The 25,074-nt window shown below is 40.7% G+C and overlaps 1 protein-coding gene across 1 annotated transcript in view; it reads right to left on the bottom strand.

The window, feature by feature from the left end:
- Nucleotides 1-357: 357 nt before the first annotated feature.
- Nucleotides 358-25,074, bottom strand: part of CDC5L (cell division cycle 5 like) — a 31,919-nt gene continuing 7,202 nt past the window's right edge. The window contains exons 7-16 of the mRNA XM_064709909.1: nt 24,482-24,626; nt 24,170-24,358; nt 22,671-22,819; nt 20,873-21,035; nt 19,680-19,844; nt 17,985-18,065; nt 17,419-17,664; nt 14,470-14,667; nt 2,926-3,138; nt 358-822 (exon numbers count right to left, since the gene is read on the bottom strand). Coding sequence (XP_064565979.1) covers nt 718-822; nt 2,926-3,138; nt 14,470-14,667; nt 17,419-17,664; nt 17,985-18,065; nt 19,680-19,844; nt 20,873-21,035; nt 22,671-22,819; nt 24,170-24,358; nt 24,482-24,626 — 1,654 coding nt within the window. The 3' untranslated portion in view covers nt 358-717. The remainder of the gene's footprint in view (nt 823-2,925; nt 3,139-14,469; nt 14,668-17,418; nt 17,665-17,984; nt 18,066-19,679; nt 19,845-20,872; nt 21,036-22,670; nt 22,820-24,169; nt 24,359-24,481; nt 24,627-25,074) is intronic.

The raw sequence follows: 25,074 nt of genomic DNA on the forward strand, positions 1-25,074 counted from the left end.
AATGCTTAGAAAATTTAACAGTACATTTTCTACTGAAATCTGTTGTTCCATTAGGCATCAGGCCATGCTGGGTGTCTTTATAAAATTTATCCCTATATGGGTCCAGGATGGGGAGATTATGCCAGTGTGACCATTAGAGCACCTAGATAAAGCTGGGAGTGTTTATTCACAGGCACAGGGAAGAGTTGGGAACATGGTATTTATTATCTGGACATCAACTATCCTGCACAGGTAATTCCTATTACAAATTATTCATGGAAAATAAAGGCAGCAGCAGGGGGAAGGGAAGACCAGAAAAACAAAGGAGGGCTGGGATAGGTGAAGATTCAATTTTAGTTAAAAGACAGACATTATTACTTCATTGTTTTTTAACATTCCAGGTTTATTCAAAAGACATTATTCTGTATGTATCTTACAGGTCTTAAGACTGGTAAAACACTAGGAAAAACGTGATAACCCTAGCAAATGAAGACATGGATGAAATCATACCAGAGTGATTTTTCTTTCAATAAAATTTTGGACATTTCAATCCCATTTTTAACACTGGCCAGAGCTATTCATACCTAGAGCATTTGGAATAGTCCATTGAAGGAACAAAACTTGACAAGATGGAAACAGCAGACTACACTTGATTTCTGCAACTGCTGGCAAAAGCTGCTGGAGAAGTATCTGCACACTTTAGAAATGTTACATCAGTGACAGATGGAATTTTGTGCTTTAATACTTTGCTTGAAAAGTCTCTTTATCCAACATGAAGTCAGCAAATCTCTGCTGGAGCTCCTTTTCTCTCTCCTGCTGTCGCTGCACATCTTCCTTCAGACACTGTAAGGAAAACATCATCAAACAACCAGTCAGTTTTCCACCAGTCACACCCATGAGGATCATTACCAAAGGCTGTATTTTAGTTCTTCTAGAGGAAGAGCTCAGAATTAAGACAGAACATTGCTGAAATTACTTACTTTAAATATAAATGTAAAACAGAGCAGTGGATGTAAAGTATCAAGAATCACAGTTATTTCAAATGTCAGGTACCTCACCCTGGTTTTGACAGCAGCTAAGATCAAATGCTTCAAAAGGAGAGATTTCAAATTGGAACCTTGCCATTTACTAAAAACAGGTGCTATTAGCAGCTATCAAGTGATTTAATATGTTTTAACTGTTATCTTTCAGTAAATCAATTAATCACTTCTGAGTTTGTAGACACATCTATCAGCATTTCTAAATCATCTTCACAAAATCAGTTTTAAGAACTGATGCATTTTACATTTTTTTAGCAAGTGGTTGAGAATATCTAAGCCTCAATGGAAGCCTCTGTTCTGGAGGAAAACCATATTACAATAAATGTTCTGCTCAGGTGAACACTCATTCCTCGGAAAGAAAGGCTGGTGCTGGTTCAAACCTAGGACTGAGTCTTGATTAAGGGTTGTTTCATTAGCTGAATAAAAGGAGAATATCCTAGAGATCCTTAAACTAAGAAAAGTGGCTCCAAAGTAGTGATTTCAGGTATATATCAGCATTTAGTCTGCTGGCTTTTAAGGAAAAAGAAGGTTTTAGGCAAGTTTTACATTTACCCAAAGCTCTAAGAGTAATTAAAACCGAAACAAACCAAATCAAGAGAGATGGAACTTGTGCTGATATGCATTGCAGAAGACTTATAAAATAAACCACACAAGGAAATAAAAATCCCCAAAGTTAAAGAACACACTGCCAGATTAGTCCCAGCCTCTAATATGTGTATCACAGAATCTTTGATACTGAAGTAAAACACAGATGAATCTGGTAACAGCCAAAAGTGTAATTTTAAGAAAGCATTAAAAACTTGATACTAACTCAGGCTGTAAAGGTCAGTGTTGGGGAAGATGAAACAGGAAAGCCTTATAAATATGATTGCCTGGCAAAAGATTTTGAGAATGTGGAAACTATAAGCGAGATTGAAATGAAAGCAAGCTTTGAGATACTTTAGTTACTGAACAACTGGAAAACAATGGTATGGCTGGCTGAAGGTAATCCTCTTTTGTGACCGTGTTCGCAGGGGTCCGAGGATGAGGGAAGAGATGAGGATCGGACTCCATGTTTCAGAAGGCTGATTTATTATTTTATGATATATATTATATTAAAAGCATACTAAAAGAATAGAAGAAAGGACTTCATCAGAAGGCTAGCTAAGAATAGAAAAAGAAGGAACAATAACAAAGGTTTGTGGCTCAGACAGAGAGTTTAAGCCAGTTCACTGTGATTGGCCATTAATTAGAAACAATCACGAGACCAATCCCAGATGCACCTGTCGCACTCCACAGCAGCAGATAACCATTGTTTACATTTTGTTCCTGAGGCCTCTTAGCTTCTCAGGAGGAAAAATCCTAAGGAAAGGATTTTTCATAAAAGATGTCTGTGACAATCCCCTTTTGATGAAACAATTCCCTCTGCTTGCAGACAGGTCCAAGGGTCAGAGCAGACCCTACTAGCTTGGCAGACGGGACCCAAAGAGTAGTTTTGAGGGTTTAAAATGTAACACAGTATGGTAATGTAATGGTTCTTATAGGCTGTATGTAAATGCTATAGGATTTGTATCTTGTACTAGATTGGTTAGTGAGAATTAGAATATTCAACACAGAAGAAGACTTATGGTATTGTAAGGGAACCTCGATCTCTTACCCTCTTATCCTCTCATCCTCTCTCTCTCTCATCCTCTTTACCACTGTCTTTACTTCTCTCGGGCCTGCTCTGAGCTGTGGCTGGCAGCTCCCAGCAGGGCCCTGCACCCAGGCCCTTTGCAATAAACCCCAAATTCCATGACCTGGCTTCAGAGATCTCTCATCTCCATCCATCCTGACCATCCTACAGGTCAGAGCTCCTGCCTTGTAAAAACATCTTTTCCACGAGGTGCCTGTGTGTGACCTCAGGTACTGGATGCTGGAATCTCACCTCCAGTCTCCGAGGGATGGCAGCATCCTCGTGCTTCTTCAGCTCCTCGAAGGTGCGCAGCTCCAGGTGGGCCTGCTCGATCTGGTCCCACAGATCGTTCAGCTGCTTGATGAGCCCCATTGCTCGAGACTGGTAACCACCAAGGAGGATCTTCAGCTTCTTCTCCATCTTGGCAGCCCTCTTGGCTTCAGTGGTCATGTGGCCTCTGTTGATCTGCCAGAAGGAACACAAGAGTTGTTTTAGTTACACAGAATTCAAAAGTCAAAAGAGAAAAAAAAGAATAAAAATATATCTGTGGAATAGTGTTGAGTTGATCAAGTTCTTTAATTTCTATTAAAATAATCATACTTCACATTTTACAACAATCTAGGCATTTTGGATTAAAATCTTTATAATAGACATAATACATCTCTAAAATTGTAATCCAGACAAAATCCATAAATAGACAAGTGACACAAATTACAAAATTCTGTCACCTGGGACACAGCACCAATAACTGAACATATTTGTGTTTATATGTTATAAATGTTGTACAAAACATTTATAAATAGCAAAGGTAATAGAAGTCTTTGTGTATTTTTCCACCTGGGTAAAATTATGAGCACTAAAAGAATGAAATAGACATCAGAATTTTTAAAGGCATCAAAGAAATCTTTAACACTGAATCCCAATCACAAATGGCCTAAAGATGAAGATTAAATTATATTAAATATTTGGAAGAAATTGTTCCCTGTGAGGATGGGGAGACCCTGGCACAGGTTGCCCAGAAAAGCTGTGGCTGCCCCATCCCTGAAAGTGTTCATGTTGGACAGGGCTTGGAGCAACCTGGGATGGTGGAAGGTGTCCCTGCTGTGGCAGGCAGTGGAATGAGATGATTTTTACAGTCTCTTCCAGGCCAGGCCATTCTATGATCCTATGAAACCAAGAACACACTGAGCACAACTGTGCACACTGAGCACAACTGTGGAGAGGTACAACAGCTCAGATCTTTCAACAGGGACATAAGGTTCCTTGTTGAAGCTTTTTTAATGTTGCTTCCTTAAAAAAAAAGCCCAACAAAACAAAATTTTTTTTTTTTTAGAAAGGACTGTGTGAAGAATGTCAAACTCAAGAAAAAATTGAACTTCTCATATTTTGATTTTTGCCACAAGTAAAGATATAGTAGTGGAGAGCATGAAATATGATATGAAAGTTTCTCAAGTATTAAAATATAAAAGACTAATTCATAACCGCAGTGTCTGAGTCACCAATCCTTGCCTCATTTCTTTAAAAATCAAAGCTTTGCTGGTAAATGTTCTCACATACAAAGAAATTACCAATCATCAACCAAAATGCAGCACCTTTTCATTGATACAATTGCTCAATATATCATTTATTACCAATGAAACAGAACTCCTTTGAGGAGGAACTACTGAAGAGATCTGCCCTTCACAATGATAACTACAGTCAGCCATCACAGTCTCACACACCAAGCTACTGCAAAGTGCATTTCATCAGCGCTCCAACTGTACTGAAGTACCCTCTGTTACACAGCTGCAGGTTTCTGTAACGTGCCCTCCTACTCCTTAACAATTTATTCACTCATTTAGAACAGTTTTAGTTGGTGGTGCAGAGATAAACAAAGTGAATGGTCAAGGGAGCAAACTGTTAATGGGTGAGTGAAAGAGAAATTTGACTTTCTGAGCTGTCTAGTTTGCTCCTGGGGAGAGCCATGCAGACTGCTACGCTTTTCAAACTTTGCTGGCAATGTAGACTTAAGCTATGCCCAAGGTGCTTTAAGCATACAGAAAGGCGCCTCTTTTTCAATATTTATATAAATCTAGAGAAAATTAAATAAATAGATTAGGGATTTGTGAGGATACTCTCTGATGGAAAAGTATGAAAGCTTTAAATGTCTTCATTGGTAAATAATATGCTATTACTGCAACAACAAATACAGCTGTGCGGTCAATGAACTATTTTCCAATTACTGTTTCTTGGATGAAAAATGTATGCTGAGCACCACTGACATTTAGAGATCACGGAATACATGGATGCACAGGCAAACAGATTCTGTTTGTAACAGAGGCCTAATGTAACAAAGATCAACTGTGCATGTTGCTCCCAGCATTACAGACAATATAGAGTATGGCTGGTATGAAATGAAACTCCTATCACAATGTCACTCTTCAGGGCAGGCTAAAAAGGACCATTTAGAGAAGTTCCACTCTTCTGTCATCCTGAGTGAAGATCTCATTCTTTGCTGTGAGGGTGGTGAGGCCCTGGCCCAGGCTGCCCAGAGATGTGGCTGTCCCATCCCTGAAGCGTCCAAGGCCAGGCTGGATGGAGCTCTGGGCAACCTGGGCTGGTGGAAAGTGTCCCTGCCCTTGGCATGGGGCTGGAATGAGCTGAGCTTGACGATCTCTTCAAGCCAAACTATTCTGTGATTCCATGATCTCTCAACAACCTAATTTCCTAACAAAATGTTAAACACTGAGTACCTGAGGGCATAAATACAGTTATCAGCACTATCCCCACCATACAGAGAAGAGACTGGATCAGGGCACGGTGGTCACAAGCCCTGAATTATCCCCAAGCTCCAAGTACAACCAGCAGCAGTGGCAGTATTGGCTTGGTCTCACACTTTTACACTCTTCAGCTGGGATTCACTTTGCTTGGCTTTAGACATCAACATCTCAGTTTGTCCCAGGAGATCTTTCTGTCATCAGGAGAGAAACTGGCAACTCCAGGGCATGGCTCATCTGATCCAGGGCCTTGGGACAGGATTAAACACCTCAGTGAAGGGCTCTTCACTGATGGTGATGGGAGCACAAACTGTTATCCAAGACCAGGTAGATCAACCCCACACCAAGTGTGTACTATCTGAAAGTGCTAGATATAAAAAAGCTTTTTAAAATTTAAAGCTTCTAACAAAGCCAGTTCAAGTCTAATATTTATTACAGCATCAGACTCTGATTATTTGAGCACTCTTGAAATTTTCCGAGAATTTGACTTAATATTTCTGAGTTGGTCTGGATCCTGGACTCTTAACTACTAGAACTCCTTAGGTTATGTGTTCCTATATTGCTTTTCTACTCAGTTCCTTGTCCCATCTTGGATTATCATACGCCTCACTGCTGTGAAAAGACAAAAACAAGAAAAAGAAAAGAAAAAAGCCTCCCAAGTTTCTAAAACCAGAAATAACAGTCCTTTCTTCCTTCTCTGATTAGGGAGAAATGTGAACACTCACCATCTTTTCCCCTCCCTCCCAACTAGAAAATTTTAGGACCTACTATGAGAGGGTCAAAAGGAGGTCTCAGCTTTTGTAACAAATACTATTTATTAAAAATTGCTGACTGCTGCATTACAACTGCATATAATTTCAGTTCAAGCTTCATAAAATTTTAAGGCTCAGATACCAAGCTAAAAATTCCAAGCAGTTATGAAGAGGTGTGTTTAAACAGTAGTCTACATTATTTGCTTAAAGCAAAGAAATAGATTTGAGTAAAATCTGACAACCATTTCCCCCTGAACCTAACAGAAAGAGTAAAGACATTTGAAAGATTTCTCCACTTATTTATTTTGTACTGTTCCTTGGCCAGCTTTGGTTCTGCTGACTTTTATACCAGCAACAACAAAATGAGAACAGCATGTACAGACACGGGGTAAGATGATATATGATGTTAAGGCAAGTGTGAGAGCTTCATCCCATCCCAAATCTCCAATGTAAAAGCTTCCCTCCGGACTCATAAAGTGGTGTTCAGTTTTCAGTACTGCACTAGAGAACCAAGGAAGAGAAACCAAAACAAGCAGCAGACAAAAGAGCCAAAAGAGCAACAGACATAACCAGAGGTTTATAAAACATGATCTAGAAAAGGGAGACTGACTGGAAAACCAGGGTTTGTTTGATTTGTTTTTCCTCTGCCGAACAAAAAGAGAAAAAGAAGACACAACACTCTGCTTTAAATATCCCAAAGTTAATTGTGAAAAATTCATCTGTTCTTACTGCTACTGAGAAAGGAAGAGGGACTTAAATTTGGGAAGGAAATTTTAGATGTTAGTTGTAAGGTTTAACTAAGGACAACGAAGGACAGAGAAGGACTCCTTATGAGAACAAACATCCACTGGGAAAGATTTAAGAAAAACTGACCCTGAGGAAGGAAGAGCTCAATTGCCTTAAAAACTTCATTTTCAGAATTCTCATCTCACCAGGTCTACTGAGGACACTCCTCCTCAGTTCCAAGGGTTTTTTGCTGTACTGACTTGGTTTGTTTTCCTTCCCTTTAATGTGGAGCTTCTGGTAATCCCTGAACAGCATTAAGCTCTCTTGTCTTTTAATTGATCTTCCTAATCACGCTGGATGGATTAAACAAACATGGAAGAAAAACTGCTGCATGTTCAGAGCAGAGGCACAGTCAAAGTAAACCAACCTGTTCCGTGACCTTGGAGAATCAACATCATCACAAAGCTGCCTCGCCTGAGCACAGACATCCTGTGCCAGCTTCAGCCACGCCGGCTGAGCAGAGCACTCCTGGAACACACATTGGACTACTCTAAACCTTACTGCAACTTCCTTCCTCACCTCAGACCCACACATGGCCCACCCAAATTCAGTTCTGCTGGCAGGAGATGGATTGACTTAATTGGAATGGCAGGTTTGTGAGCTTGGCTCGTGCTGGCTCAGCTGCAGTGTCTGCAGTGAGAGCGCTCAGCTCGACAGCAGCCTGTGCTCCAGGCCAGGCACCTCCAACCACTCCAGGGACAAGAACCTCCACACTACAGAATCCTCTGGCCATGCTGGGGTCATCTGCCTTTACAAGTTTATAGTGCACTCAACAATAGCATGTTTAAAAAAAAAAGTCATTAATTTCTCTACTTCAAAATGCTTTTTCAGTTCCAAGCTCTTGGGCAGAATTCTCCATTTTTGGCTTGAAACACTGTTATATCTGTCTAGAGTATGACCAGGCAAAACTCTCTGTAGAGCCCAGCCTGAGTTACCCCCAGGTTAGTGAAATATAAGTCACCTCTGCTGGAAACTGAGGCTTGGAGTTGGTATCAAACCAAAATTGCATGTCCAGTGTAGAACAATAAGGCCTCAATCTATTAAACAACATCAGCTCAGCTCATTGACCAAAACCACTTCATGGGCTTGACACAATTTCACATTTCTGCTGTGGCACTAAAGATCACAGAATCAGAGAATGGGTTGGAAGGGACCTGAAGGATCAAATCACTCCAACCCTCCAGCCATGGGCAGGAACACCTTCCACTTGACCAGGCTTCTCCAAGCCCAAGCCCAAGCTGGCCTTGAACACCTCATCTCCAGTAAGGTGCTCTACTTAATGTATGAGGGAGAATGAGGATCGTGAAGTAAAGGGGCTGATCAGGAACAGAGCAGTCAAAGAGGGACTGAGCTTGTAGCTGGTAAGACATCAAAAAGATGAAACTCATTCTAATTGACTGGGATCACACTAAATTTTTTATGGATTCACTTTAAAAAATCCTCAATTTAAGGCACTGCTGGTAAGCAACTACAGCTTCCCAACTGGAACTAGACCAGATGTTCAGAGCTTGCACAGCAATATAAAGCTGCCTTTTCCCAGTTTAACAGGGGAGCCCCAGATAAACTCCTATATTGTACTTTGTCACGTAGATCAAGTACCACTACGACTTACTGATATCTACAGAACACTGTTCTCTCTACTCACAGCCAAATCTAATGACCCAAGAGCATGTTCCCCATGAAGTGTGTTCCACAAATTATGATGACTTGTCTTCAAACACCATGAGTCAGTGTGACTGCTGAGTAAAAACAATACAGGGAATATGAAATGCAAGTGTTCCTACAGGGGCTTACAGCATTCAACTAGAACTAGAATAATCTAGGAAAGTTACTGTGTAAGTCAGTAGTCATTGCTGTGACATTAAAGTCATGACATTAAAGTCCACTTTGAAGATTTTTATTTGAGAACTGCTTGTAAGACCAGCAGTTTTATGAGCGATACCCATACAAGCTTCCTACAAAGAAAGGAGGTTGTACTGAGGTGGGTGGCAGTCTCTTCTCCCAGGTAATAAATGACAGGATGAGAGGAAATGGCTTCAAATTGCATCAGGGGTGGTTTACACTGGATATTAGGAAAAATATTTGTTATGGAAAGGGTTGCCAAGCATTAGAACAGGCTGAATAGGGGAGTGGTGAAGTCACCATCCCTGTAACTATTCCAAAATGTGTGGATATGGCACTTGAGACCATGGTTTAGAGGTGAACAAGATGGTGGTATAAGGTTGATGGCTGGACTTGGTGATCTTAGGGGTCTTCCAAATTTAATGATTCAAGGATCCTATCTCAGTCACAGCAGAAACATGTCTAGAAAAGCACAGTTTATGATGAAAAACAATTTATTTTTACTCAACTTTTTTGGAAACTCTCTACCACTCACTGGGGAAGAAAAGCCTTGCATTAAGATCACAGACAGCAACACCCACCAAAGGCCAAGAGCTTTGATTAAGCACAAGCAAACCGAGGTCTCTGCAGTGTCTGGTGAGGTCACAGGGCAGCCAGCACAGTGTAATCACCTCCAAACACCACTCCTGCACTACCACAGTGCTGCACTGGCCTCTTCCAGGGGCTGACAAGGTTGTGGAAGCCCAGGCAACAGAGGAGCTGCCAAAGAGCCTGGCTCCCTCTCAGTACAGCAGAAGCTCCAGGGAGATCCTGCAGCACTCAGTTCTGGACAGTGAGGGTGTGCAAAGGCCTTTGCAATGACAGCTTGGTCAATGCTGACATTTATTTCCAAGCACACTAAATTACCAGATTCTGAACAATCTGACAGTGAAGACCCCTGATGCCTCTCTGCTGTGATCCTCCGAAGTGGATTCCACAAATGCAAGACATTAGCACAAAATAAAAAATGTGACCATAAAACCAATGCTACTCAGGATTTTCACCATATTTTTGTGAGCAATTTCTCTGTTCCTAGTCCTATAAAATCTCTTATTTTCTATAGGTGCTTTCTGAGTACCAGCACACCTGAAAATGCAAAAGAAACTGCAAACTTTAGCACATAAACTAGAGAGAAATTAAAAGACAATCTCCAATAAACTAAAGTGATACACCCTGCATCAGAGTGTACCATGTATCCTATAAAACTCCACCTAAGCAAATTTTTCTTAATCTGAATTAATTCAGAAGACTTGGGCTGCAATTAAAAGCAACAATTAACACTTTGATAAATCATCACCTTGATGTATCTTGGATACTGCAAAGAATAGTTAATTTACCAGATTTTGCACATACAGTGTGTCTTGAACTTTTCCCCTGTAGGGTTCCAACAGCATTTATAATTTAGTAATCAACTGAAATGATAATATTAACTACAACAATTTTAATGAAAGTATTTGTGTTCTGCAAGCCAGCTTTATTAACTGTCTTCAAAGGAAAAGTAAAGATGGCAGGAAGTTTCTATGTTGTGAACTACAAAGGAAAGCAACTAGGCTGTTAAATAGATGCCTTTACTATCTCATTTCATCTTATAATGTTCCCAGTTTAACATGTTACTAGGAATGCTTTTCTTTACAAATGTATTGTTTGGAAGAGAAGGGAGTAAAAGGTATTGCAGAGAACTGAAGCCATTACTCAACACAACTGCAAGTATCAGAAAACTCCAATTTCTGAAATCACTTGCTCTGCAGTGTAGCCTAGCCTTGGGAAAATACTTTGGGGTTTTAAAGGTACTGGAAAGATCAGAAAATTCCACAAATCTAAGGTGTACCAGAGCCACATACTGAGGTCACAGGGATTCACCTGCATAGACCTGAAACTCCCCATTTTAATCCAAGAAAACTCACATACTAATCCTCTAACACTCTTAACCCACATTAATAACACATTCAAGGAGCCCAAAACCCTCAAAACAAAGCAATGAAAAGTATCACTAATACACAGCAGTACACTCCAACATCAGAGCTACTGATGAGCTGTGGATTTCTGATGATGCCTGGACAGGACACCCAGCCAAACAGAAGCTCTCCACAAGGCTCCACTTTGCCTCCTCAAGTTCATCAATAACAGCACAAATCTGTTTGTGATATCAGCATCCATTTGAGAAAGATAAATGTAATGTCAACACAGAATGCCACCACTAAACCACTCAGGCAGTGAGAACAGGACAATTAGAGGAAGATGAGTGTGTGTCCACACCATCAATCCAACCAGGAATCTCTGAGTGATGAAGATAGACCCAGAAACAGCTTGGTTTTTCTGCACAGGATCTGCAGGGTGTCAGCAGCCCCATATGGAAGCATTAGACAGTGACTTCCCCATGTGCAGCTGTGCCAAATATCACTGCACTCTCGTGGTTTTTTCCCTCTAAAAATCTTAGTGCACATAAATGGGCAGAAGCAGCCCCCAAAACTGACCAACGTCAGTTGCTGCTGCTGGTAAACTTTGTTTCACAGTTTCTACTCTTCTCACAAAGACAGCTAAGAGTAAAAGCAAGTGTCTTGGGGTACCAAAAGCTGATCTAATATCCCTGCTTTTCATTAAGCTTGTCTGATACTTCCCATTAAAATATCTATTTCAACTGATATTGCTTTCAGACAATTTTAATTGGAAAAACATTAAAATGAAGGTGGGTTTTGTCATTGCTGAGAATGGGGTAGGGAAAGAAAATCTGTGCTTTTTTATTGCATATTCATTAGTTCATTAAACTGCTCTGCTTTTTATTTATTGTTTAAGAAACGATTCAGCAGGTGAGCTATGCTTAAAAAACCTGTATATCTTCCTTTTAGGCAGGGCCTTTTAGGGTCAAGCCACAGAGCTGCATTTTGCACACACTTGGGAGAGATTTTCAGTTCAAATTCAACTTTGCACAGAGTCCACCTGCACTCAACAGCAGTGAGTTGTGAGAGGCAGCACAGGGCTCGCTGCACCTGCAGGCACAGGGCTCTGCTGGGTCCCCTGGGGTGGAATTTGGGAACACAGGAAAATGGGAGAGCAGGATTGTGTGTGGAATTGCACTATGAGTCTCATCCAGCAGCACTCAGAGCTCCCAGGGGATGCAGCTGCATTAGCCAGAGTCTCATGACTACAGTGACTGATAACAGACACAGAAGGGGTCAGGTTGGAAGGGACCACAGTGGCTCCTCTGCTCCCTCCTCTCTGCTCAAGCAGGGCCATCCCAGAGCACATGGCATGGGATTGAGTCCAGGCAGTTCTGGAATATCCCCAGTGAGGGAGACTCCACAGCTTCTCTGGTCTCTGTGCAGTGCTCAGTTCTGCCTCCTGTCCAGGTGGAACTTGCTGGGCTCAGTCCCTGCCCATGGCTCTGGTGCCATTGCTGGGCCCTGGAGCAGAGCCTGGGCCCTGCTCTGCCCCTCCCTGCACACAGGGACACCCAGGGCTGAGGGCCCCTCTCAGCTGTGCCTCCTCTCCAGGCTGAACAGCCCCAGCTCCCTCAGCCTTTCCTCCTCAGGGAGATGCTCCAGTCCCTCCATCACCTTTGCCACCCAGCACTGGACCCACTCCAGGAGCTCCATGTCTCTCTTGTCCTGAGGAGCCCAGAACTGGGCACAGCACCCCAGATGTGCCTCAGCAGGGCTGAGCAGAGGGGCAGGATCACTTTTCTAAGCTTGATGGGACACAGCTAACAGGATTTTGTTAAGTGTCTTTCACAGAATCCCATGCAACGTTGGCAGAAAATAAAACCTTTTCCCTTTTTTTTTTTGGCAAGACCTCTGATTTGTATTTTGCTTCCTGGGTGACTGTCCTGTGACTGCAGAGCAAAGACCATTTAGAACAAACATACATGAGCTTGATAAATGATAACTTGACCTCACTTTGCTTCAGTATCCTTAATACACATTCCACCACCAACTACTCATTCAAATATAGGGAAGAGAAGGACAGAAATCAACAGCAAAAGAAAGCCCACACAGAAGTAACCAATTTAGACTGCAGAAACAGTGCACAGGATAAAGGCACAGGGCCACACAGCAAACAATTAAGAGAAAACAAAATATTCAAGAGCTACCCATTAAGCAAGTACCATCCACCCTGTGCAGTAAATGAGGCTGTGGAAAAACTAGGCTGCAATCATGAAATTAAAGACTGTCTCAAAAAGCATATGCACAGGCAAATTAAGGCTGTTCATGCATTCCCTAACTTGGACTGTTTGACTTTGCAACTTTAATAATGCCCTTCTAGCATAAATTTGGATCTAAGATATTTAAATTTTAAAAGGATTTGTACACAAATTAGGTGCAGCCCTCTGACTTCTGGCACGCTGCCTGCCAGGCCAGGCTGCTGCTGAGCTCCCTCACGGGTTTGGGAAGCAGAGCAAGGGAGAGTGCGGCAGGCAGCGCTGGGCAGGGCAATGGCGCTCTCTGCTGGGTGAGCAGCAGCACGACAGCGGCTCTGGAGTCCATACTAAACCCCTACTACAGGGATACACGCAGGTGAACTGCTCCTGGCCTGGAGCTGGGCTAAAAACTGCGGGAGCTGCACCTGGACAACGCCCTGGACTGACAGACTTCACAAAACACACACTCACATCGTATTTCATGTGTATGAATCAAGTGAAAATTCAGCCTTTCTGGCCTCTAGTTATTTCTGGGATAGCAGTTGTTTGGGGAGGTTTACTTCTAGCAACAGTAGCTATGTTGATGTTAAATAAAGAAAAACTTTTTTTGCAAAGTTTCCTTTTACCATAGGAAAAAAATAATCTGATTCTTGCATAATTTGGAGAGACTTTTAGGCTAAAGCAGTATTTTAGAAAACATTTATGACTTACTGCAAGTCAGAACAAACATGTTCTGTGGGAAGAAACTGTTTCAGACCAGCTTACTTGTTATCGTGAAGGTTGCCTATTTTTGGTTTTTTGTATGGAGTGTTTGGGTGAAAATCTACAGAGGAATGGGCAAGGGAAATCAGTGTCAAAGGGTCTGACAAAGACAAGTGAAACGGGATCACAGACATCCATTGTTCTCTTTTTTGGAGGGAATCTCTGGAACTGGAAAACGATGCCAGTCTGGAAAGAACTCAAGACTCTAATCTTCATGTATGTAATAGTCAGTCAGAAACCAAAATTAAGTTGGAAAGAGAACTTGAGAGGAACTTTGGCACAGAGATGGTTTTTTTAAGTATCTTTCTCTGAGGTTTCTCCTCATCCTGGCCACAATCAAGTGCAAACTGAGGAAGATCTGATCCACTCACAGCAGAGATTAAGAAAACATGAAAAAATCCACATGCAATTAACAGACAGCAGAACCTGACCTTCTCTCCAGTACAGAATGGAGTGGATGAGCTGTGTTACAGCTAATAGTGCAGAGAGAAACTCTGTGTGGGAATACTCTGTGTGGGGATATTGTAAGGAGGAAGATGAGAGAAGGTGATTTTAGCACCACAATAACATCTATAAACTCCCTAGGAAAATTCCTCAACAACCAACCTTTTCAAATGGATCCCTTTAAAAGACCTGATTGAACTCCTACAAGGAAAAATCACAAAAAACTACAAGGAAACTCAAAGAAAAGGAGGTGCAAAAGGTAGGAAAAAGTGACACTGACCTCGAGTCTCTTTTCAAGTGACTCTATCCTGTCCTTTTTGCTGGCCAGGTTAGCCCTTGTGTAGCGGCTCTGTCCAGGCAGGTACAACACTTGGCTGTAACATTCTTCCCACACCTGGTTATAAGCTTCACTTGACAGCTCTCCATGCCCCATTCCTTGCTTTACCACCTCCATCTCTTGTGCCAGTAGATCCTGTGCCTGTTGGAAAGGATGAGAGAAGTTGCAGTTACAATACACAGGATACAAGGAATTTTTTTTTTCTTTTCAAACCTTCAGTGTGCAATTCATGGGGGCAGCTTTTCTTTTCATACTCAAAGCTCACCATCAGGTTAAGCTAACTATGAAATTAAACACAGATGCTGTGGATTACAAATGAAACCCAGGCTAGAAGGCTCCTCACAGCACAACTATCCCTCATTTTATATAATTTGGCCAAACCTGACATCACTCTGGCATGGCTAATGAAAGCTGTGGCACAGCGAGATACTTCATCTTGCTGCACAAGAACCGAGATAAAAGCAGGGACCTTGAGGGGAGGGAGAACTGCACAGACAGAAGCAGCTGTCCTATGAAACAAAAATCACTTTTAATTTCCTTTTGCTTGCCCTTCTCCATACAACCTGGAAAGTCAAGTCTAAACATTCCCGGGTGAGCTGTGTAAGTTCTGCTGCAGGAAACACAACTCTGACTGCAACTAACACGTTCTGTGGCTGAGGAACTGGTGAGATATGAGCACTCTGCTGCTTCCACTTTAGTTTTCAAAATTTACAATGAACTGAAAATATTCTTGTTGGTCTCACAACTCTTAATATTTCTGACAAAGAGCCTGGCCTGAAAAACTACACAGGCACCCAGGTCCTTCTGATTTTACTAATAACTAAAAAACTAAAGCATCTTTGCCAGTCTAAGACTTCATTGTTTATAAGAACGTGTCCATCTCCTCTCTTTCAATAGCATTTACAGGTGCAGCACAAATTTCCCTATCAGCAGTAGCTATCTTACTGCAAGCACATGTTATGTTTTGTAACTGCACACTGACCAGGTAGAAATTCAGGTATCACCAGATTAGATGATTCCACAGACACTGAGGAAAATAAAATTAATTACTTGTTCTTCTTGATGGTCAAGACAGATAAAATAGGAGTAACACAACCACACCTGACAAAGCTAAATGTTATAAATTTCAATTAGCCAAGATTAGTGCACTGTGAGGAACTACTTGAGGGTATTTACTTGTGGCACCAGAAGTGTTTCCCAGCTCCAGGAGCTCAGCACACCCTGCCCAGCACCACTGCCAATCCTTCCCAAAAGAGAACTGCACATCAGGAAAAAAAAGGAGTATTTTATGAAAGGGTTTTAGGATGAAGATGTTCTAAAAACAAACGAAGTAAAGCAAAATAAACAAGGTCCAGATGATATCACAGAGATAGGAAAATTTTCTGGTTTGAACTGACTTTTTAGACAAGGGGGAATATTGTGATGAATGTCAGAGAGCAAGCAGGAATGCAAAAAAACTTCTGCCCATCAGTTAGGAGATGAAACTTCCAGGGACTTTGAAGAAAAAATTCCAGACAAAAACTACTGGACCGTGTAATAGTCTCTAAGGGAAGTGATAGCAAACCTGATTCTTGCTGCACTTCAAAACAACCAGAGAAAGCACTTGGAGAACATTCCTAAGGGAACAATCTGACACTGGCAGGGCAGTGAAATTCATGATCTAACTGTATTTTCCATCTTTAATGTCTCCTGGTAAGAGATCTTGAAGTATAATTTTTCCTTTCACAGCAAATTGGAAGTACATACTGTTCAGTGTTTCTCCTTTCAGGCTCTACATTCATTGGTCAGATATGGTCAAGGACATGGATTTAAAATCTGCTTGTGTATCTTTAGAGCCACCTTAAAGGAATAAGGGATTTAGGTGCAGAGGTACAACAGGTATTGTCAGAGGACAAGTCTAAAGAGACAGACAACTTGGTGGCACGTGATTTTGCTCTTTTCATTCATTTTTATTCCTGTAGGCATTTGGTCAAAGGTTACTGGCACAGCTTCACAGGTGAAGCTCTTTGAAAGAGCTAAACCACAAAATTGCCTATCTGTCACTTGGCAGCAAAAGCCAACATCTGTAGCTGCTTAAATAAATGAACACCCTGAACTGGAACCCTGGTCCAGAGCTGCTGTTTAACTTGGGATTACAATGCAAAACAGGACACAGTGCCCAGGCCGCCCACTCACTGCAGCCAGCCAGGGCCCAATCTGCCTGCTCAGCACTTCTGGGCCAGGTATGGCTGCAAGGTCAGCTGCCACAGCCCAGCAGGCTCTGCAGCAGCACAGCTTGCCTGGATTGAGCCTGACAAGCACAATTAAGCAACTTGATTTGCTGCTCCAAGGTATAAGCTGAATACCATTGTCCTATTTGGTCTGCACTGTTTTGAAGAAAATGCTTTGTGATTCTGGATTAATAAAATTCAGAGGCAGCACAAGGTGGGTATCACACCTGGTTAATGCCTCAATGATTTAACAGCAATTTACAGAAATGGCAAAGTAGAATTTGGTAACTGTTGGGGTATTACTCCTCTTAGCCTTATTTAAAATGATAAGCAACCACAACACATTCAAATTTGTATCTCAGTGACAATGTCTATGGGCAAATACAGCATCCTCATCATTCTGCTGAAAACCCAGATTAACATCAGCTCACAGACAGCAGAATGTGCACTTAAATCATCCTTACTTATTAACTTATCCTTACTTAATGCTTGGCAGTGCTGGGTTAATGATCAAACCTGATTATCTGAGAGGTCTTTACAATCCCAACAACTCTATGATTACAGCCCTTCATACAACCCTCTGGAGACCTCCCAACTCAATTCTTTCCAGGCTTTTTTCCCTAATATTACAGAACCATGCCCTAAGGAGTCTTTAGGTCTCCTCAAGCCACATAATTCTCACCTTCTTGAGATCCTCTTTGGAGAACTTCTCATAGGGATTTTGTTCCAGGTAAGCCATGTGCTCTGCATTGTTGCTTCCAAATCCTGGGCCTTTGCCTTTCTTACCAGTAAACTGTTCTCCAAATGGATGGTGTAAAAGATCAAAATGAAGCATGGTAATCATCTCTTTCTTTATGAGTTCTTCACTTTTCTGCAAGTCTGTTAGAGGTGGTTCCACATTTAAGGGTCTCAGTATTGTTTCATTAACCTGTTCAGGAATAAAAAAAGTTTGTAAATATAATATACACCTAAGATATTAAATTCATGTATCTCCACTCCGGTATGAATTTTATCTATCAGCTAAACCTCACAGAGGATGTACCAAAACCCTTGTGACACATGCAGCAATCTCAACATCTGTGCAGACAAAATACCACATGACAACTCTGCTGGGGAAGCTTCATGAAAATCAGAACAGTCAAAGATTTCACTCTCTCATTATTTCCTTTGACTGTATTTCCTCTTATACTGGTTAAAGCCTTTATTTTTAATTTTTGTTCCTTAGCAGTGAATTTTGTTTCCACTTACTTCTGAGGGCCGTGGTAGATTCTTCTGCACAGCTTTGTGCATCCTCTTCAGCTCCTTGGCACGCTCTGCTTCTCGGAGAGCCTGAACAGACAAGGCAAGTGTTACTGCAGCCACTGTAACTCAGTCAGATGCTGCTAGGAATGTATGTGATATAAAAACTAATTGATTATTGCAGCAAAGATTCCTTCTAGTATACAGACTTCATGTTACTAAGCCAGAGCTAAATAATGTGATGACAGCATAATTCACTGCCTCTAAAGTGAATGGGAAGAGCACAACAGATTAATTCCAACAGAAAAGAGATCTTCAAAAGTCATTTCCAGGCATCAAATCCTCCTTCAATCTCAACTGCAGCAAGATTTTGTTCTTTACACATTTCTCTATGTGTGACAGCTGCTCTAATTCTTCAGACGTTAAATCCACCAGGAAAAGAAAGGCTCTTAAATTAGCAGCCATGACTCTGTTTCTCATCTTCAATGACCTAAAGTACATATTTCACTAAAACAATACTTGTTAAAGTGGAAAAACAAGTTAGAGTTCTTTTTACAATACACTTTCAAGCAATAAAGAACATGAAAAGCCAGTGTTGTCAGGAACTTCAGGAACAATGACCAACATCTTCCATGTTCTAATCCCAGCATGTCACATCTTCACTTGAAGGCAGGATGCTGTTCTCTTGTATGATGGTACAACTCAGATTCTTTGTTCTACACACATACATTACTTGCAATTATTCAGACTTTTTATTAGGGTATGTATGCACAAGACATACAAATACATATATAAAACATGTTCCTCCCCAAACAGGACACATAAGGAATCAAATTCTGGGAAATGCTTATCCTATTTAAAGACCAAAGCATAGGATTTTGTAAAATATTTTGTTCACTTGTCAAGGCAGAGCCATTTTCAAAAAGTTCTCTGGACTCAAAAATCCCATTTATTTTTATGAAAAATGTATATTTATATAAGGTATATAATAGAAAGAGATTTGCAAACAGAATTTAGGCTTAGTAATAAATAGAAAAGGAACTGTTTTTAGAAAGATTTAAAGTGTCTCTGGTTACTGGCCAGTACAGCCAATTAACTGGCAAAATTTAGGCTTGTACTTTATGCAGTCTTTCTTGATTCTAAACCAAAACACAACAAGGACCCATTCACAAATTGGCTCTTTGGGTAATCCTCTAGTAGTAGCCAAGAGTGCCAATTCCCTGCACGGCAGATTTTTATCTGTGTGCTACCAGCCTGCCTGAGTTTGTATACACCTGTCTAAGCTTTCACAACCAGCAACTTTTAACTTTGAGAGAATAACTTGAAACTGAAAAACAAGCACAGCTCTTATGTGCTTAAAATCAAGCAAGTATCACTGTAGAAAAAAGCTGTTAATTAATTTTTTATATTCTGGGGGACAAACACAGCAGGTAGGACACAGGGGCTCTTAGGGACTTCATCCTAGAAAACGATGCGATACATAACATTAAGAAATTAAGAAAATTATTTAGAGAGGAAACTGATTTGGCCTCTGTGTGTGCATACTCTGATAGCAGCAAAGAAAACAGGTAAATTTTACTTTGCTATCCCGTAGAAGCTGTACCTCTTCCATTGAACAGGTGTGAAACGATGGGACCCATACAAGGAACACATTTTATTTTATTATTTTACACAAAAAGCACCATCCACATCTCACCCACTGACCTGTTTGCGGGCTTCTATATCAGCAGCATCTTCTACAAAGGTTTCATCTACTTCATGTTCTTCAAGTTCCTTTTCTGCATTTTCAGGCAGAACAATCTCAAAGTCATTCTTTGGAGCAGGGAGGGCCATGAGCCCCATGCGCAGGTGCTCCCGAGACTCCCTCTCCTGTGGGAAGAGCAGGGAGATGTGATTCTGGATTTACACCCTGAGTGCAGTGCAATGCCCTGAGAGCAACAATCACACTCCACTCATCTATATTAACACACTGATTATTCCACCTCAGTCTGCTGCAAAGCCAGCCAGCACTAGATCTGGATCTGGAGAGTCCACCAGGGATTTGAAGCCTCAGTTTCCCTTCTAGCAGTAAAAAGTCCTTTCACTATAAAAAGGCTAAGAGAGAACTAAAGTATAACTACATCAAATAAACCTTTTCCTTTTAAGCTAATAGGAATTTTGAATTTGAAGAGTTATTTTTGTGAGAACATGGCAAACACTTGGAGTGGATATCTTAGGTAGGCCAAAAGGAAAACTGCCAATAGCTCAGGTGGGAGATATTCAAAGCCACAGTCGAGGCTGCAGAATCAGCCACATAAAAGGAGTTCCCAAGGTGCCACCTATTAGGTATATACCCTTTTATGCCATGTCTAATTGGCAGGGCCCATCTGGCTGAATCTCCAAGAATGGAAACATCTGTTGCCAAAGGTAATGAAAAAGTCTGGATGGGACTCAGATTTCTGAACATCTCAAACCCCAGTGCTCCTAATGGCAAAAATTAAACTCCTTTAGCTCAGTGTTGTCAACATGGCAGACTGATGAAAAGGTCCTGTAGGTAAATCAGGAAGTCAAGATAATGAGGAATTTGGGGATTGTGTAGGATTGCAAGAAAAATGAATCTTTGCTCAAGATGCATTTCTTGCTCAGATTCAAAGATAGAAATAGGATGGAAACTTAACTATGTCTTCTCCAAGAAACAGTTTTAGTGTGTTTACTGAGCACACTGAAAGCCATTCTAAGCAGCAAGAATTCTGCTCTTTTAAATAAAGATTGTATTTTATTATTTGATGAGGACAGACCCCCTAGACAGGTGAAAGCAATATACATTTTATTAGAAAATAAAAATATTTTCAGCAGATGAGAACTAAAAACCTGAAAATAGATAGAGCACAGATTTCCACTTCTTAAGTACTACTCACCATTTGTTTTGCATAGGATGGGTCACTGTAATCTGCCATTCCCTCCTCTGGGTTGATGTTCAGTTTATCCCGCAGGGGAGTTCTCCCAGGAGTTGTGCCAAGGGCAGGTTTGGGAGTCAGCCCTCCCCGAGGAGTTAAACTCTCTGACCCCTGAGAGGGTGTTCTAGTGGAGTGCAATCAGTCATTAGTTTTTTACTAAAGAACTCTACTTACAGAAGTCTGAAAAGTTACATAAACACAGTCTATATATTCAATCTAGAGCTTTTCTTGGGAGGCAGTAAAATTGTAAACTGCAATTACAAGAATACTAAAAATAAATTGTTTAAGTCAAGGTGCAACCAAGGTCCTGTCAAAGTGAAATCCAGGCACATCATAATTTCAAGAGAAGTTTCAGGAACTCCACCAACACAAACTCCCACTGCTGCTTTTGAGAGAAGAGCTTATCCAGTCACCAGGCATCACTCTGGGATGCAGTAACCAGGGCTGAATTGCAAGCTCTGATTTCCCCAGCACCTGGGCAAGTCATTTGCTCTGAAATCATCTGGCCCAACAGCTGTCCCACACTGCAACTGAATGGATCATCCTAAAATGCCTCTTTGCTTTCACTGACTATTGAAGAAGTAATTACATTATAATAATTACTTCTAAGCATCTGTGGTTAGGCAACATGGATTAAGTCTTAGATTTTGTTGGCCCCAATTGCTTCTCCTCTAGACTAGGAAGGAATATTGTTCTCTATCCCAATGACCTACTACATGAATGAGGGGCTACTTCATGGATTGAATTATTTTTCCCTCTGCTCAAGGACTGGATTTTCCCACTGACAGAGCATTTCTACAAGCAAGCCAAGTTGATCCACAGGTAACATATTTACATCTGCAAATCTGAACTTTAGAAGATAAAAAAACACCACAAAAAATTCCAAACAACAAAATTAGAGCATCTCTACTTTTTAAAATATCAAATAATGCAAATCAACAGCCAGATCACTCCAGGTCAAATTGTACATTCATTTTGCACCACAGTGACACCAACAGATCTTCAAAAAAAGCACTCACTGCTGGAACTGCTCTTTTTAATTAAAACATCAGGGCTTTTGCACACAGCTTCTGAACAAAATAAAGCTGCTTTGGAAAAGCTGCCATAAAGGTCCTTTTTATTTCATTCTCCACTTTTCCTACTAACGTGATACAAGTAAAATTAGAACCTAAGTGGAAAAATCTGACACACAAAATGTACCAATTGTAACATGTTTTAGCTGTATGGTATTTGACATTTGTGGGATATATATTTGTTCACTGTAAGAGTTAAACCAGCAATTCTGTACTATTTAGATTGGCAATATAAGAAATATTTTATTTTGGATATATATGGCTTATAAAATATTTACTCCAGCTTTTCAAAAATTCAGTGTGGGTTTGGCTGAGGGACCTCCCACATCTTTGATTCCAAGGTAATACTTTGGAAAGGCCAGGATCCACATACAGAATGACACTCCAGCTTACTATTTATACTCCTGCATTACCCCAGAATAATTTCTACTGCTCCAGACCACAGAAGGCCACATTTTAGATCAAAACTCCAGTGAGCTGTGTGAATACAGATGAAGAGGACATGGCTGAGCGTTCTGAAGACTCAGAGAAGGAGAAACTTGTACAACAAGGGCTTGAAATAAAAGTGAGTTTCTTTTGAAGCTCTAATCATGACAATATTTTACACATCAAAATCTGCTCTGTTCACCCACCTCCAAACAGACCCATGCCCACCCAGGCACCCATCACAAAAGGAGTCTGTTTACCTGAAAGGTGTGGAAAGCACAGTATTTGGAGTCTGAACAACCTGTTTCTGTGGTGTTACCCCTGAAAAGTCACTTTCATGCAAGGGAGTATTAAGACCTCCTTTCAGGGGAGTATCCACATTTGTGAGAGCCATCAGATTCTGGGCCTCCTGTGCAACAGACAACACAAGCAGGGCTTCACCAAGGCATTCACAGTCATGTTTAACAGATTCAGTAGCAGCAAGAATAACTGAAGAGCTATTTGAATATCAGTTTATAGAAAATGTTTAAAACTTCTTAGCTCTAACACTCATACACTGGTATTTATAAATCCTACTGTTCCACTGAGAGGCATTTGAACTTCATTTCCAGTAAAATACATTATAAACTGGAGTTGCAAAACTGAGTGTGTTACTTATTGTTTCAGCTTCTTCAGTTTGCCAGACTCCATAAATCTCCAAGATCTTGACTGAACACTCAAGTAATCCTAAGAATCCTGATTTTAAAAGGGAAGAGCACACTTGAACTCTGAAACCTGAATTCAATCAACTTTATCCAAACTGCACTTCAAAGACAGTATTCTAAAAGAGATGGTCACTATTCAGATTTTTGGTCCATGACTCAGCTGAGAATTTTATGAACAGCTCTCTTCTTTATTTCATTTTTCCTTATTAAGTGAAGAATTAAGTCTTCCTAAAAATGAGCTAATTATACTACTGCAAATAGCAAATATATTCCCAGAAGACCACTAATCTACCTATGTATATGCATAATACTGTGACATTTAAATAATAATAATAAACTCCATTTGAAGGTGAAACTGACCCTCCTGCAAACATTGTACAGACTTAGGTTATGATCTGCAGAGCCAGGAACTTTCTCTTTTCTCCTACCATGGAACTGCTGAAATATAGCTCATTGTCAACTTAGAGGGTTTTTTGTTTTGGAGTGGGATATTTGGGGTCTTGTCCTACACACTAGCTGCACTGATTTAATTTATCCCTTTCCACATACTCAACAAAATGTTACTCAACATAACCAGTTTTTTGAAAAATCCAGGCAATCAGAGGTTGCAAAGGCAGGTTTTGGCTAACCTAAGTTTTAAGCCAATAAAGTGCTATGAAAATATTCTTGCATTGTTGCAGATAATTACTACTTGTTATTTAAAATAAAAGTTTGACAACATAAAATACACTGTTTTAAGGGGATGAACTCATACATCTTCAGCACTGAGAGACACACAAGGAAGGGAAAATTATGCAAAACTCCAAGAGAATGGTAAAAAGCTTTACACAATATATGACTGAAAGAAAAATAATCAGAATGTTTTGAAGCACAGTGACAACTGATTAAATATAAGCAGGTCTGATTTATGCCCTTCAGTGTGTCCTGAAGATTGGGACTGCTTCAAATCCCAACACTGCACATAATGTAAGGAATGTTTCTCTGGCACTTACACATTCTACTCAGTTGACTCCTGCTCCAAAACTTAAAACCCATCCTGTACACTTCTACTGTACCTGCAGGATCCTGTCCTGGGCTGCTGGAGTTTTGGGAGTCCTCAGAGCTATGCTGTTGTTGGTTACATTATATTCAGACAGAAGAGTGCTGGAAGCTGAGTTTGTGATTCCAGATTCCTCAGCAGTTTGCCGTGCAATCTCACTTGCTTGGCCAACTTTTACAACTTCTTCAAGTTCTGTATCAGATATCTTTGAAAGAGAAAATCCCAAAGCATAGTAAGATATAATGCAACTATGAGATCCACGCAAAAAAACAAACAGTGCTATTTGGTATTGGCCTCACAAGTTGTTTATCATCAATAAACACCTCACCTGAGGAGCTGGAAGCACCAGTTTACTCCTTTTCTTGGTAAATTCTGACACTCCACTGGTCTGCAGAATAGCTGAAGGCAAATCTGACTCTTTTTTCCGTTTCATGTGCTGCTTGTCCTTTTTGCGCTCTCTTCCCTCCCTCTCACTGTTATTGTGGAAAACAGGATCATTTCAGAACACACAGAGCAGCTACAAAGCAAAGCAAAGAAGCCAAGAGCAAAAAGGCTGTACCCTTCTCAAACACTGGATAAGCTGAAATAAAACACTGCAGGAGGAGTGGAGCACCTTGTGGGTGATTGGATGTGATCTGCAGATCTTGCAGCAGAACCTACTACAGGGCAGTGTAATGCTGTTAAATCATGGAATTAGCCAACAGATTCAGCTTTTAGGCTGAAAAACTACAATAAACAGGGTCACAGGATCAATAAAAAAATGTCAGGCCAAGAATTTAGACAGTAAAAATAAGAGTCTCCTTTTCTCCAGAAGCTGCTAAAGTGAATCTTTTCTTTTGTGGAAAGTAGGAACCAATTTCTCTTCAGTCTTTAATAAAAATGGCATTTCCTTCAAACAGCAATGGAGGCAGTCAGTGAAAT

The sequence above is a fragment of the Zonotrichia leucophrys genome, chromosome 3 (assembly GCF_028769735.1).
Source record: "Zonotrichia leucophrys gambelii isolate GWCS_2022_RI chromosome 3, RI_Zleu_2.0, whole genome shotgun sequence".
Classification (NCBI taxonomy): Eukaryota; Metazoa; Chordata; class Aves; order Passeriformes; family Passerellidae; genus Zonotrichia; species Zonotrichia leucophrys.